This window comes from Schistocerca americana, chromosome 6 (genome assembly GCF_021461395.2).
Source record: "Schistocerca americana isolate TAMUIC-IGC-003095 chromosome 6, iqSchAmer2.1, whole genome shotgun sequence".
NCBI classification, from domain to species: Eukaryota; Metazoa; Arthropoda; class Insecta; order Orthoptera; family Acrididae; genus Schistocerca; species Schistocerca americana.
Genome location: NC_060124.1, coordinates 333,475,117 through 333,492,273, shown reverse-complemented (window position 1 = coordinate 333,492,273; position 17,157 = coordinate 333,475,117). Strand labels below are relative to the sequence as shown.

Below are 17,157 nucleotides of genomic sequence, written 5' to 3'. Positions count from 1 at the left end.
CAGACGTATACGTAGATGTGGATACTTGGAGCATGAGTTACTACCGCCAGCAGTACAATTGGACGCCTCTTAAAGGTAACGGCCTTGCACCTGCTGAACTCTTGCCAGAGACTTCGACAATGCTCCATTTGTTTTCGTTCCCTTTACAACGAACGACAAACAAGGCGGTTGTCTTCGTCCTTGGACTGTAAGCTATGTGAAACAGTGATAGCTTCTTCTTTCGTGCCTTGTAGAGAGGCCTTCCAGCTGGTAGCCCATGCATTGTTTTGAATCTTTTATCTGCTGCACCGATATAATTATCCTACCAGTCCAAAGGCTAAAGCAAACTGCATCCAAGTGCACAATTTCTCTTGGCAGATGATGCAACTCCGATTTCACAAGACTGTGTCTTCTACATCAGCGGTTGTTAGACTGTGTTCCGCGTAAACCTGGAGGACCGCTTTTGTTCTCTCTCTCTTGTTTCCCATACATAAATGATCTGACGCATAGGGTGAACAGTAATGTGCAACTGTTCGTTTATGACGCTGTTGCAGGCTTCTAGTCCAAATCGTTTACGAGATATCGTATTTTGGAAAGTTCCCACACCGACACTTGCACAATACTTGCGGTAGCACACAATAAAGAACAACACAAGTGCATACGTTAGTTATGTGGATTCTGATCAGTAATAAGACAACTGACTGTCACAGGTTGTGTTCAAAATGATCACCGGCAATTCATGCTTCCAGTCTGGTGTGGAACAACTGCTGTACACGTGCCAGCATTTCAACGGAGATGTCAGAGCAGGCTACAGTAATACGTTGTTGCATATCATCGGGTGTAGTTGGTATGTCCTTGTAGACAGAGACCCAGCTTTTCCCACAGAAAAAAGTCTACAGGCGTCAAATCCGGGGAACGGACCGGCCAAGGTAAGGTCCTCCGCGTCCAGTCCAATGATGTGGAAACAATTCGTGAAGACACGTTATAGTACTTTGTGCACTATGAGCTGGGCAACTATCATATTGGTACCACAGGTTCCTCCTAGTCTGCAGCGGAATGTCTTCTAGCATCCGTGGAAGATGGTGTCTTAGGAGGCTGCGATAGTTGTGCTCGTTAGTGTTCCGCCTATGAAAGTCGGGCCAATGAGCTGATGGTTCATTATCCCACAGAAGACGCTTACATTCACTGCACGCTGACGTTCTACCTGACGAGGTCAACGAGGATTGTCCACACACCGACAGTGCATGTTTCGGCTGTTTACCAGACCGTTGTCCGCCCCGATAGCAGAGTGGTCAGTATGACGGATTACCGTCCTACGGCTCGGGTTCGATTCGCGGCTGGGTCGGGGATTTTCTCCGCTTGGGACTGGGTGATGCGCTGTCTTCATCATCATTTCATCCCCATCCGGCGTGCAGGTCGCCCAATGTGGCGTCGAATGTAATAAGACCTGCACCAAGGCGGCCGGACCTGCCCCGCAAGGGGCCTCCCGGTCAATGACGCCAAACGCTCATTTCATTTCCACCTGACCGTTATTGGTAAATAGGGCTTCATCACTAAACAAGATACATGATACATCTGGAGTATCCTGTCGTAATGTCTGTGTGCAGAAGCTAACACGATTGTCATAATCGTTTCCATGCAGCGCTTGATGAAGAGATACGATAGGGATGGAAGCTACGTCGATGGAGAATGCGTAGCGCACTAGCCTGACTCATGCCGCTTGCTCGTGCGATTGTGCAGAAGCTGATATGTGGTTCAACTGCAACAGCAACAAGAACATTAGTTTCCCCTTCTTCCATCGTCACTTCTTCCCTTCTGTAGCGTTGTCTAGCTGTTACACTATACCACTTTCGCGTAATTGGTTGATAAACAATTGCCAAGGTGGTTGACGTCTATTGGAATATCTTGCCTCATACACTATACAAGAATGAACTGCATTCTTCCGAAACTCTGCATACACCACAAGCATGTCGGCGTTTTCTGTATTTGTAAATCCCATCGTCCACTCACTACGTACTGCTTGGACTGTGGCACACTGACTAGCAAGTCCCAATGGTCATAAGAAACAGACAATCATGCTTAAGCAAAGCATTTTTGATCCTATCAACTACGCTTGCCGGCTGGGATGGCCGAGCGGTTCTAGGCGCTACAGTCTGGAACCGCGCGACCGCTACGGTCGCAGGTTCGAATCCTGCCTCGGGCATGGATGTGTGTGATGTCCTTAGGTTACTTAGGTTTAAGTAATTCTAAGTTCTAGGGGACTGATGACCTCAGAAGGTAAGTCCCATAGTGTTCAGAGCCATTTTTTGAACTACGCAGGTTGAATGGAACAAACAAGAGTCGGTGTGGAAACTGCACAATACGATATCTCGTAAACGACTCCACTAGAATCTTGCAACAATCACCACTGATATTCTAATTTATCGTACTTTCAGTTTGTTAATGGTTCAAATGGCTCTGAGCACTATGGGACTCAACTGCTGAGGTCATCAGTCCCCTAGAACTTAGAACTAGTTAAACCCAACTAACCTAAGGACATCACAAACATCCATGCCCGAGGCAGGATTCGAACCCGCGACCGTAGCGGTCTTGCGGTTCCAGACTGCAGCGCCTTTAACCGCACGGCCACTTCGGCCGGCTCAGTTTGTTAATATTAGTGGGCATTCTCCCATATAAAATAATGTATGTTTGCGCAAGAAATACCCTTTCTAAGTGCTACTGCAATCTGTTTACTGGATAACAATACGAGCCCCTGACTACCAATCCATTCTGTGAAAAGCGGCCATCAATTGCACTTTCCATTTCCGCAATATTTTCGGTGCAAAAAAAAAAAAGAAAAAAAAAGAAGTGGTTCAAATGGCTCTGAGCACTATGGGACTTAACTTATGAGTCCTTCAGTCCCCTAGAACTTAGAACTACTTAAAACTAACTAACCTAAGGACAGCACACACATCCATGCCCGAGGCAGGATTCGAAACTGCGACCGTTGCGGTCGCGCGTTTCCAGACTGTTGCGCCTAGAACCGCTTGGCCAACCCGGCTGGTTTTTCGGTGCAAGTTTTGGTGACCTACCCTGTATACTTCCCTTACGGCATCAAGCGCCCGCAACGCCACCAGGCAGCATTCAGGCTCGCGATAGACAGTGATCATAATGTTTTGACTCATGATTTTGTGTCAAAATGTGATGCAGCTTTATTTGCTCGCTCGACATCTTGGCCATTGGCGCGCATATAACGTATGTGTAATGTCATTACGTGCGGTCCAGTCACATCAATGTGACCATCGTCCATGTTCGACGGCAAAGCGCAATAACCATTCACAGACGGCAGGTAGTAGCAGTAACAGTGGAAGGGTACGCAGTGCGTCTCTCCTAACAGTAGTCAGGTATATTTTCTTTGGTGTTTCAGCAGATAATGTGATATTTCGTTTTAGCATTGTGCAGGTGGAGTCAACCCAAATATTCACTACTGGCCATTAAAATTGCTACACCACGAAGATGACGTGCTACAGACGCGAAATTTAACCGACAAGAAGAAGAATGCTGTGATATGCAAATGATTAGCTTTTCAGAGCATTCACACAAGGTTGGCGCCAGTGGCGACACCTACAACGTGCTGACATGAGGAAAGCTTCCAACCGATTTCTCATACACAAACAGCAGTTGACCGGCGTTGCCTCGTGTAAGGAGGAGAAATGCGTACCATCACGTTGCCGACTTTGATAAAGGTCGGATTGTAGCCTATCGCGATTGCGGTTTATCGTATCGCGACATTGCTGCTCGCGTTGATCGAGATCCAATGACTTTTAGCAGAATACGGAATCAGTGGGTTCAGGAGGGTAATACGGAACGCTGTGCTGGATCCCAACGGCCTCGTATCACTAGCGGTCGAGATGACAGGCACGTTATCCGCATGGCTCTAACGGATCGTGCAGCCACGCCTCGATCCCTGAGTCAACAGATGGGGACGTTTGCAAGACAACAACCATATGCACGAACAGTTCGATCACGTTTGCAGCAGCATGGACTTTCAGTTCGGAGACCATGGCGTGATGGTATGGGGTGCCATTGGTTACACGTCTCGGTCACCTCTTGTTCGCATTGACGGCACTTTGAACAGTGGATCTTACATTTCAGATGTGTTACGACCCGTGGCTCTACCCTTCATTCGATCCCTGCAAAACGCTACATTCCATTAGGATAATGCACGACTGCATGTTGCAGGTCCTGTAAGAGGCCTTTCTGGATACAGAAAATGTTCGACTGCTGCCTTGGCCAGCACATTCTCCAGATCTCTCACCAATTGAAAACGTCTGGTCAATGGTGGTCGAGCAACTGGCTCGTCGCAATACGCCAGTCAGTACTCCTGATGAACTGTGGTATCGTGTTAAAGCTGCATGGGCAACTGTACCTGTACACGCCATCCAAGCTCCGTTTGACTCAATGCCCAGGCGTATCAAGGCCGTTATTACTGCCAGAGGTGGTTGTTCTGGGTACTGATTTCTCAGGATCTATGCACCGAAATTGCGTGAAAATGTAATCACATGTCAGTTCTAGTGTAATATATTTGTCCAATGAACACCCGTTTATCATCTGCATTTCTCCTTGGTGTAGCAATTTTAATGGCCAGTAGTGTAAACAGTACTGCTCATCGCGTTTCTCGTGCGACGCCCATTTTCGACAGAAATAGTGGGTCTGTTTCCCATTACAAACAAAATGATTTTTAAAGTGGAAGTTCACGTGTCCATTCTAAGAGCGCTCCCAAATTACTGCTATATTTGATTTATCGATATAACAGGGACAGTAAAACTCGAAGAACAATCAGTACTCCAGTTGCGACAGCACTGCCCTGGCTCAAGCTGACTGCTGCCGCCAAGCATGCAACGCTATTGAGTCGCTGATGGAAATGGAAATGTCGTGCGTCTAGGGCCTCCCGTTGGGTAGACCTGTCGCCTGGCGCAAGTCTTTAGAGTGTACGCCAGTTCGGCGACTTGCTTGTCGATGGGGATGAAATGATGATGGTAGAGGCAACACAACATCCAGTCCCTGAACGGAGAAAATCTCTATTCGAACCCGGGGCCTTTGGCATGACAGTCCGTCGCGCTGACCACTCAGCTATCGGGGCGGACTGAGCCGCTGATGATTTGCTGTTTATTCTTCGTGTTTTACTAATTCGGGAGCGCTCTATGCAATGAGCACGAAAAATTCCGATTTAAAATTATTTTGTTTGTAAAGGGAAACAAACCGACGCTACCTGTTGACACTGAGCGTCGCATGAAACGCATGACGACCATTAATTGTTTGGGTTGACTCCAGTTAAACAATGCAAAAAAGATATTGCAGATATCTGCTGAAACACCAAAGAAAACGCGCCTTCCGACTTCTAGGAGAGACGCCCGCTATAGCGCGTATTGGGAGGACGCGGAAAACAGTGTAGTCGTTGCCGTATTGCGGAAGCGGAGTTCAAAATGTTTCAAATGGCTCTGAGCACTATGGGACTTAAGCATCTGAGGTCATCATTCCCTTAGAACTTAGAACTACTTAATCCTAACTAACCTAAGAACATCACACACATCCATGCCCGAGGCAGGATTCGAACCTGCGACCAAAGCAGTCGCACGGTTCCGGAGCGCCTAGAACCACTCGGCCACTGCGGCCGGCAGGAAGTGGAGTGGTTTATCTGACATTCAAAAGGGCATGATCATTGGCACTGCGCCAAGTGTGGAAGCATTTTCGAAACGGCTAAGTTTGTGAATTGTTCGCGTGTGGCCGTGGCTAAAGTATACTGTGCATGGCAAAATGGTGCTATCCAAAACCGGCGCCGAGGCAACTGTGGTCACCATAGGTCATAGATGACGGGGGTGAAAAACGGCTGCGAAGACATATACGGGCTATTAGACTTACTACTGCTGAGCAACTGACGGCCACTATGAACCAAGGGGCTACCAACAGTGTCTCGACAACGACCGTTGAGCGATGTTGCTGTGGATGGGCTTCCGCAGCCGGTGCCTGGTTCATGCACCCAAGCTGACTGCTGTTCATCGACGACAGAGGCTACAATTTGCACGCCAGCCCGCATCTGGACATCCACTGAGTGGCGACAGGAGGCCTTTCCAGATGAATCACGTTTTATGCTCCATCGGACCGATTGCCATTGGTGTGTATAGCCCTGCAACCATCGTCGTAAGGCTCCAGGTCGCAGGAGGGAGCATTATGGTCTGGTGAACGTTTTTGTGACATTCTCTGCGTGATCTCGGCATTCTAGAAGGCACAATGGATCAACACAAGTATGCACCTAACCTAGGGAACCTTGCCCACCCATACATGCGGTTTGTTTTTTCCTCAACACTATGGCATCTACCAGCAGGACAATGCAACGTGTAACACAACTTGCAGTGTACGTGCATGCTTCGAAGAGCACTATTATGAGTTTACTGTAATCCCCTGGCCACCAAACTCCCCGGATTTAAACCTAATGGAGAATCTGTGGGACCGCCTTGGTCGAGCTATTCGCGCCATGGGTCCTCAACCGGGAAACCCAGCGCAGATGGCCACGGCACGAGTTGGTATGGCTGCACATGCCTGTCGGTACCTTCCAAAACCTCATTGACTTTCTACCTACACGTCTCGCAACCGTCCACGCTGCAATAGGTGGTTATTCAAGGTTCTGACAGGTGGCCACATTACACATTAATGTCACTGGATCAGTGGCGGTTACCTATGGGCGAGGCGGGGGGGGGGGGGGGGGGGGCGGGCGGGGGAAGGGGGTTGTTCAACAGAGCTAAGTCATTAAGTCGATCCTCCTTTTCATTGTCGACCTCAGCTATGTCTTTGTACGCCGCAGTGGTGAAAAACTTCTTTCTACTGTAGCAATAGATGCAGGTAGACAAGCCCCATTTGCGGGGCCGCCCGCATTACCACCCGCATCCTTCCCGCCAATCAGTCCGCTCGTTTATTGTCACTCTGTTTACATTAAGCACATTATGAGCATAACATATCCAGTCAGCAAAATCTTACGCAATGATGGCAAAAGCAAAGTTAGGTTCGACGCTCAAGGTGTACGACGGCATGAGAGCTAATGCTGATAGCCAATTTGCTCGTATTGGTGAAGAGACGAAGGCAGTTATGGAAGTGTTATACGTGGAGATGAGTGTTCCTCGTCTTACAGGCAGGCAAAGACACAGGGAAAACTGCGATCATAATGATGATACTCTGGCATATTGGAAAAGAACTCTTTTTATTCCAACACTGAACCAAGTTACCACTGACATGAGAGACCGTTTTGCTGAAGAAAATATTTATCACTTAAATTCAACATACGTTTGCCCTCACAACTACTGAAACATGACGGTAATGATCTGCCACATAAATTGAATCAGTGCTTAACCGAACTACCGTTCTTTGAAGAAGAATCACTCTTTGTGATTAAAAAGAGACTAATGGGAGAGATTCTTCAACACAAGCAAACGAGCATAAACGCCCTTAATGATGATGATTCTGTTGCGTAAGAGTTGTCTGTTTGTCCTAGATCTGACTATCCTAGTTTGCACACGCTGTACAAAATATTTGCATGTCTACCTACATCTATTGCTACAGTAGAAATAAGCTTTTCAACATTGCGGCGTACAAGGACATGGGGGCATGGCTGAGGTCGACAATGAAGGAGGATCGACTTAATGGATTAGCTCTGTTGAACACTCACCCTGACATTGATTGACTATTGACGATGCATTTAACCAATTTGCAAGGAAGAATAGGCGCGTAGAATTCATCATTTAAGGAAGAGAACCACAATCGTAAATGTTTTATATCATAAGAAGGCATTGTCTTGTATATGTGTATAATCAGTTTAAATAAAACTTTGCATGTGACTTGATTATTTTTTACTACGGTAAAAGTAAACGTAGTTCAGGAAATCATTAGCGCCCCCTCCTTGAGGTTTTTCTGTATCCGCCACTGGACTGGACAGTGTGCCCGTGAACGTCTCCGTAATTTCTCTCGGTGGCTGAGTGAGTGCGAGACAGACTACACTACCAGAGATACAGTGCTCGATTCTAGGATTTGTTCCTATCGTTGACGGAGTCCTTCGCATATGAAAACGCTCTGAATAAGTGAGTGACCGTTGTGTCTAAGTGCTTCGAAGATGAAAATTGATGGTTGTGTATTACTTGACGATTGTGTCTTTGACACGCAGGTGGTTATATATATTTTGATTTAAAAACTCTATCCGCAGTTATGCCTCTGCTACTGTTATGTTAATTTTTGCGCGGGAACTTTGAGATATTTAAGTTTCATCTTTTTCAGACAATATTGGAACTCTGTTTACGGTCAACATAAAGGGTGATACATCCAGATATGATCAGTTTCGACATCTTAGCTCACCTCATACATTCCATAATTCGCCTGGAGAACTTGTCTGGATGTATTCAGAATGTGACCAGCAGCTGTAATGTCAGTTCTTGAATACCTTGCCAGAAGATATACTCGCTGACTTATGGGTTGTATAAGGTGCCATAGAACAAGTTTATTTGAAGAAGTCCAAAATATAGATGCAGCAGAGTAAATCATGCGATATTATGACTGTGAATAAAATTACTATACAACAAATGAATCGCTCTGGGTCTACCATACAAATTATTTGTGACAAGTGTCAAACAGAAATAGTAAATAACTGTACGGCCAAACCGAATATGTGTGTGTTGCAGGCGAGCAGGGAAGATATCAAACTGTTTTGAGAAATTTTATGCATGCTACCCATAAAATTGTTAAATACACCAAGAAAAATAATAGAGTTGAACTGGTCTTCGAAAGGAAGCGGAAGAATATTTGTAAATCTCAGCGATGCTGTGAACGTAGGAAGTGAACGGAATACACAAGAGGATAAGACAATAGACACGACAAACATTTTTTGTGTGAGGATACGTTGGCGCAGTGTGGCCATTCATCATCGTATGCATGGCCTTCATTATTGGTGTGAAACCTGGAAAAAAGTAGTGATTCATTTACTAAGTTCTTCCATGTCTATGCACTCAGGAAAAAGTGTGCGACAGAAAGGAAAGAGGGCAATGAATTATTGTACACAGTATAGTGAGATATAGAAATTATTCAAGTTTTTGTGCCAGAATGTATCCTGAGTCTTTAAGCTTTTTTTTATAGGCGGCCGGAGTGGCCGAGCGGTTCTAGGCGCTACAGTCTGGAACCGCGCGACCGCTACGATCGCAGGTTCGAATCCTGCCTCGGGCATGGATGTGTGTGATGTCCTTAGTTAGGTTTAAGTAGTTCTAAGTTCTAGGGGACTGATGACCACAGCAGTGAAGTCCCATAGTGCTCAGAGCCATTTGAACCATTTCTTTTAATTTTATAATACGGAGTAGCAGTGTAATGTGAGGTACCACAGCTATTTTATAGATGATAACTCAGTTTCATTTAAGGCCGTTTTGAAGAGGAAACCATATAGTTCTAATTAGTATGGGTCAGCTGAGAAATGTTGGTCAGGTTTTGGAATACATGGAAGGACGATATCGTTTAAAACTAAAAAGAATGAAATGAAGGCTCAAAACTTATAGGATGCCAAGCGTTTCGGGATTCTGGGAGACTTACATACAGAGAATTTTTTCCTTAGAAATATGTGATGACAAGCTCATAGTAGGTGATTGTGAGAGTTTCAAAAAAACATTGTAGTCTATTTATTTTCGTGATTTGTGTATTGCACAATACCTCATGACATAAATCGGGAAGTGACGAAAGTGATGGGAATACTGACACTTGTATTGAACATAATAAAGCCCACATTCTGGTACTCAGCACATTCACTCCTTCTAAACAAGGGTACAAGAGCACACAACACGAAATGAATGTTACAAACTCTTGATTTTGAAACAGTGCTACAAGCCAAAGCTTCTTTAAAAAGAAGTTGTAAAATAGGTAATGAAGGTGATTAAAGTTTTTAACTATAATAATGTAGACAGTAGCAGACTTCCATAACGGTTCCGTACAAGACGTCTAGAGATTTATACACTCGACTCGCGTTTAGGGGGAGTGGTGGTTCAAACCCTCCTCCAGTCATCCAGATTAAAGTTTTCCGAAATTTCCCTAAGTTACTCAAGGGAAATACTGGGATGATTCCTTTGAAAATAGCTCGACTGATTCACTCCCTGAGCTTCTGCTCCATCTCTAATGAACCCGTCATCGATAAAGTGTTAGAACCTAATATTCTTTTCTCACCTTTTCTAAAAAAAGTTATACTTTCATCCTGGGTCTTTCATACTCTCAGTATTGAGTGACATCAGCAGTACGCGAATTTTTTGAGCTCAGACTGGAGTTATTAAATGTAGAAAAAGTTTATTCGAATACTTCAGCTCAATAATAGACAGTTCCGAATACATGATAGTGTCTACATAGTTCGCAATAGTACGGTTAGAACTGTTATGAACATTGACACGCTTTTGATTCATGGAATCTTTGTACACGTTTTACTCAAAAGTGAATAGTGCTAAAATACTACAGTGAGATATATAGCTTATAAACAGCATACTTTGTGCAAGGAATCTTCATAATAAATTATTGCAAGGATCTCATGGCGCCAACATCCTGAAAATTTGACTTTCTTTTGATTATAGATCTATGAAGAAATGTAAAAACTCGTCAAAAGAAGATTTCGAACAAAAATTATTGACTTCGGTGTGAGAAATTTTCGGAAAGAACATTTGGTCTTAGGTTGTTTAAAACAGTAATTCTTTCTAGGAAGGAGTTTTGTATAGGTCTGTGAAAAAAGTGATTCTTAATAGCGGTACTAAAGTGAGTTACATCACGTTTATAACTATTTGAAGAAGTATAGTTCCGGTTGCGTCACTCACTCGTCTCCTCCTCTTCGACCATGATACGCATTGGTGATGGAACGAGCCAAGTGTGTGGTGCCCCAATTCTCTTAATTCGTCTGCATCGGGAGACATCATCATGTTTAACAGATCATATGGAGTACAAGAGCATAAGGTATTGCTATGACATATCTGTTCCATATTTGAGACATTGCCATGCCAATTGATATTCTTCCAACGAAATGCTAAACTGGCTCCGATTTCGAATCTCTCTGCTCTGTCTGCAGATGTACAAGTACAATCGTTATTGTGAATTAGTGGAATATGTTTCTTTTGTTGGAAGCTTCTAAGGAATTTGACTCGTTGTTAACGACCTCAAAACTGACCGATTTTTAATTGTCAGTGAAAAAAGTAAATCACTACGAGTAAATAAATTAAGTGAGAACTGTACGTGCAATAAAGTTTGCACTGAGACAGATCTGTCTGTTAGATTTATGCACTGTTTTGTTGCATATATTCGAATACCAGGCAAACTGAGTGTGTCAGGTAGAAAATGGTTCAAATGGCTCTGAGCACTATTGGACTTTACTTCCGAGCTCATCAGTCCCCTATAATTAAGAACTACTTAAACCTAACCGACCTAAGGATATCACACACATCCATGCCCGAGGCAGGATTCGAACCTGCGACCGTAGTGGTCGCGCGGTTCCAGACTGTAGCGCCTAGAACCGCTCGGCCGCTCCGGCCAGCTGTCAGGTAGCCCCTCGTCACCTGCCGTAGGAAATGTACAGATAGCGTTGGCAACAGCTTCAAGAAAACACGAGAAAATTACAGGTCCCGATCCGTGGACGTGCTAAATTTCCAGTACAACCTCGTTATTGCAAGAAAAATGAAAGAAACAGGGTTAGAGTTAAACCTACTATCGACAATGAGGTCACTACAGATATGAAGGTCCAACCAAGGGGTCAGGTGGCGACTAGGGAGGCAACCGACTGTGTTTCTTTTGGACAGTAATCTTCACGGAATTCGCCTTGATTGATTTAGAGGAACAGTCAAGAACCAGTGGCTGATTTGAACAGTGCTCCTCACGGGAGTATCTTAACCAGTGGGTTATTTTCAGTGACTTATGGCAACCGAACTATCAGTTTAATAAGTCACAGCAGCAAAATACTAACGCGAATCCTTTACAGACGAATGGAAAAACTGGTAAAATCCGACCTCGGGGAAGAGCAGTTTGGATTCCGTAGAAATGTTGGAACACGTGAGGCAATACTGACCCCATGACTTATCTTAGAAGAAAGATTAAGGAAAGGCAAACCTACGTTTCTAGCATTTGTAGACTTAGAGAAAGTTTTTGACAATGTTGACTGGAATACTCTCTTTCAAATTCTGAAGGTGGCAGGGGTAAAATACAAGGAGCGAAAGGCTATTTACAATTTGTACAGAAACCAGATGGTAGTTATAAGAGTCGAGGGACATGAAAGGGAAGCAGTGGCTGGGAAGGGAGTGAGACAGGGTTGTAGCCTCTCCCCGGTGCTATTCAATCTGTATATTGAGCAAGCAGTAAAGGAAACAAAAGAAAAGTTCGGAGTAGGTACTAAAATCCATGGAGAAGAAATAAAAACTTTGAGGTTCGCCGATGACATTGTAATTCAGTCAGAGACAGCAAAGGACTTGGAAAAGCAATTGAACGGAATGGACAGTGCCTTGAAAGGAGCGTATAAGATGAACATCAACAAAAGCAAAACGAGTATAATGGAATGTAGTCGAATTAAGTCGGGTGATGCTGAGGGAATTAGATTAGGAAATGAGACACTTAAAGTAGTAAAGAAGTTTTGCTATTTGGGGAGCAAAATAACTGACGATGGTTGAAGTAGAGAGGATATAAAATGTAGACTGGCAACGGCAAGGAAAGCGTTTTTGAAAAAGACAAATTTGTTAACATCGAGTATAGATTTAAGTGTCAGGAAGTCGTTTCTGAACATATTTGTATGGAGTGTAGCCATGTATGGAAGTGAAACATGGACGATAAATAGTTTAGACAAGAAGACAATAGAAGCTTTCGAAATGTGGTGCTACAGAAGAATGCTGAAGATTGGATGGCTAGATCACATAACTAATGAGGAGGTGTTGAATAGAATTGGGGAGAAGAGGAGTTTGTGGCACAACTTGACCAGAAGAAGGGATCGGTTGGTAGGACATGTTCTGAGGCATCAAGGGATCACCAATTTAGTACTGGAGGGCAGCGTGGAGGGTAAAAATCGTAGACGGAGATCAAGAGATGAATACACTAAGCAGATTCAGAAGGATGTAGGTTGCAGTAGTTACTGGGAGATGAAGAAGCTTGCACAGGATAGAGTAGCATGGAGAGCTGCATCAAACCAGTCTCTGGACTGAAGACCACAACAACAACATGGCACCCACTGCAGTAAATCAGACTCGTAGGTTTCAGTCGTCCCGAACGGAACCTAATTTGTTGATTTCTATTTTGTAGTTTATTGGAAACTCTGAGATCCCAGAATTAATCAGGCAAATGACACAGGGAAGTATGGGGGATCAAAGTTGAAGAGAAATGCGAGGCTTGGCTACCGTCAGCTGGTTCAAATGGATGAACAGAGTTGTACAGGGAGAGCTCACAGTTAAAAAAACTGACCCACTAATGACACAAGGAAGTGTGTTTGTGTGTGTGTGTGTGTGTGTGTGTGTGTGTGTGTGTGTGTGTGTGTGTGTGTGTGTTAATGTTAGGTACATTGATACAAGGACATCTCGAACAGGTCCTGTGTCGACTGCCACCTCAGAACTAGTCATAACTTGCTGTTAGAATTACAACATGAAAAAGAAAACACATTCGAAAACTTGATAAAACATTAATTTGGACAGGAAAGTTCACAATAAATCTTTCTCTCAGTGAGATCATTGTCCTGAGATGTATGAAATTTAATCGAGAAAGTTACGCATAAAGCAGTTAACATACATCACTGCTTGGATTCATTGGCGCTTTCCACTGAGCTTGATCTTCTGTCGCCCCAAATGTTTCCCTGCGTTTAACTGCTTGTACGAGGACCACCTCAAAAGCTTCAGTGACATGCAAATAGAAATACATACGATATATGACTACTGGAATATCTTAGACCGCCGTCGCACCTCTACGCTGGAGACTCGCCGCTGGCACCGATGGAAACGTCAAGTCCACACCAGTTGAAGACATGCTACGTTCCGAAATATACCTTTTGTGCAGTTATTTTCGTGCGATAATTTAACTTCATGAGACGAGCTTGAACCTGTATGACTCGTATGATAATTTTTTAAAAAATATCATGCTCCACTGCCATGATCCCTGAGAGAGTGGGCAGCATAAAATGCCTCGTCGACAATGGAAAAATTCGGTAGGGAATGCTAGCCGAGCGGGACACTGATCGAGACGGAAACGATCAGACTGAAACGACCTTGGACAAGTTGAAGGCGCTGGCTTAAACTGAAATGGAGAAGCCACGAAAACCTTAATTTGAATCGCGGACTGTGGATTAGAGATGTCGCTCTTTCTTGGTGCAAGGCTTGACCTTAGTGTGGGAGACGGAAAATTTAGAGTTTACGGTCCAGTCGACAACGAAGTCATTATGGACGACCTAGTGTGGAGATCGGTCGCCAGAGAGAGGAAGCTGCATTTGAGTTTCAGCTGGGAGTCTGAATAGCGCTAGTCGCGCAGCGTACTTTAAGATAGTTGGATAGCACAGTAGTTATTATAGAAGCCTCATAGTCCGGAAGAGCAAGATTCGCTTTCCCGCCCTATCTTCTTGATTTGGGTTTCTCTCATTTTCTTGAAATTTGTCGACTTTCTGTATCACCCTCGTCCTATCCGAGCTCATGACACGGTCCAGGTGACCTTGACATCAGCTTCTAGCTTACTTTCTGGTGTAAATTCCGATTGCTGCATAAATCCATAGCAGAGAGTGTCTAGCAGAATATTAAAGTACTGTGCTGCACATGTTAGCCCTGTATTTAGCCATATTTGTAATTTTTCCTTTAGGAATGGTCATTTTCCTGAGCGATTAAAGTACTCAGTAGTAAAGCCGCGCCACGGTCGCAGGTTCGAAGCCTGCCTCTGGTATGGATGTGTGTGATCTCCTTAGGTTAGTTAGGTTTAAGTAGTTCTAAGTTCTAGGGAACTAATGACCTCAGAAGTTAAGTCCCATAGTGCTTAGAGCCATTTGAACCAGTAAAGCCGCTTTATAAAAAGAGAGAAATGGATAATGTAGATAATTTTAGACCTATTTCTACACCATCAGTGTTTGCAAAAGTTATTGGAAAGGCTGTGTATGTAAGGTTAATTGATCATTTTATATCACACGATTTGCTGTCAGATGTGCAGTTCGGCTTTAGAAGTCGCTTAACAACTGAAAATGTTATACTCTCTTTTCTCTGTGAGGTACTTGATGGGCTAAACAAAAGGTTTCGAACGCTTGGCATATTTTTTGATTTAAATAAGGCATTTGATTGTGTTCATCACAAAATATTGCTCCAGAAATTGGACCATTACGGAATACGGGGAGTATCTCACAATTGGTTCACCTCTTAGTTTAGCAACAGACAGCAAAAGGACATCATTCACAATTTTGAGAATGGCTGTGATGTGGGGTCTGATAGGGGTACTGTCAAGTGGGGGTGGGGGGGGGGTGCCCCAGGGATCAGTGTTGGGGCCACTCCTGTTACTTATTTATATAAATGATATGCCCTCTAGTATTATGTGTAACTCTAAAATATTTCTGTTTGCTGATACACTAGCTTGATAGTAAAGGATGTCGTGTGCAACATTGGCTCGTTTGCAAAAAGTGCAGTACATGACCTCAGTTCATGGCTTGTAGAAAATAAACTAACGCTAAATCACAGTAAGACTCAGTTTTTACAGTTTCTAACACACAATTCAACAAAACCTGATGTTTTGATTTCACAGAACGGGCATATGATTAGTGAAACTGAACAGTTCAAATGTCTAGGTGTTCAGATAGATAACAAGCTATCGCGGAAATCCCACGTTCAGGACCTTGTTCAAAGATTTAATACTGCCATTGTTACTATTCGAACACTATCAGAAGTGAGTGATCGTTCGACACAAAAATTAGTCTGCTTCGCTTATTTTCATTCGCTTATGTTGTGTGGTTTTTTGGGGTAACTCTTCCCATTCTAAAAGGATGCGGTTCGGGGCAATAAGTGGTGTGAGTTTACGAACCTCTTGTCGACCTCTGTTCACGAGTCTGGATATTTTGACATTGGCCTCTCAATATGTATATTCCTTATTGTCGCTTCTTGTTACCAATATTAGTTTATTCCCAAGAATAAGCAGCTTTCAGTCGGTTAATACTCGACAGAAATCAAACCCGCATTTGGATCGGTCTTCCTTAACTCTTGCGCAAAAAGGTGTACAGTATACTGCTGCACCCATTTTCAATAAGCTGCCACTCGAATTCAAAAATCTTAGCAGTAATCCACGCGCTTTCAAATCGAAACTGAAAAGTTTCCTCACGGGTCACTCCTTCTATTCTGTCGAGGAGTTCCTTGAAAAATTAAACTGATTCTTATTGTATTGCTGATAGTGTTTTCTTAAAGTCATGGACTGACATTTTTCGGGTTCATGAACATTGAACTGTTATTACTTTTATGTTGTAATTTCATGTACTAACACGTTCCATGACCTCGGAGATTTGCTCCTCAATTTGGTCCTACGGAACTTGACGTGAAAATAAAATAAAATAAAGATATTCGTCTACTATCACCATACTCGTTTTGCGTTCGTATTTGTCAGCTGCTTGATACTTTTTGGACTACTTCGAAGTCAGTTGACTTTAAATGCAAGTAACCTGTTGCGAACGACACGTGCTGGTCGCGTCACCTGCGGCGCAGGGAGGGTCACGTCCTCCAGCCTCCGGCCAGCGTACCTTGCACCTGTCCGAAGACCTCAAACTCGACGGACACGATGGCTGGTCCGTCCTGCACGCCCATGCTGATGGGGTACGGGTTCGCCGTGCTGACTGCTGCTTCTGCCGCTGACTGCTTGTCTTCCCGTGGCGGCCGCCCGGCCTGTACTGCCCTCGCTGCACGCCGACGCCGCCTCCGTCGTCTCCGCCGCCACCGCCGCCGCCGCCGCCGTGTCCGACGGTCTATTCCTGGCGCCGAGACGCTCTGCGCCTGCCACAGACGCTGACCCTTGGCTGTCGCCGTTGCCCAGTAAACAGCAGGCAAGGCCGGACCTTTACTTTGCAACACTGCACTACTTCGTGGCTCAAGTACGCGCACTGCTCGACTATCGGACGATGGTAAACGTGTTGCCTGACAGACAGCGATTAACGAAAAATTAAGTCATGTAGAT

General features: G+C 44.3%; 1 protein-coding gene across 1 annotated transcript in view; it reads right to left on the bottom strand.

The window, feature by feature from the left end:
- Positions 1-16,889, bottom strand: part of LOC124619589 (acylphosphatase-2) — a 184,066-nt gene extending 167,177 nt beyond the window's left edge. The window contains exon 1 of the mRNA XM_047146090.1: positions 16,727-16,889. Coding sequence (XP_047002046.1) covers positions 16,727-16,790 — 64 coding nt within the window. The 5' untranslated portion in view covers positions 16,791-16,889. The remainder of the gene's footprint in view (positions 1-16,726) is intronic.
- Between the last annotated feature and the right edge of the window lie 268 nt (positions 16,890-17,157).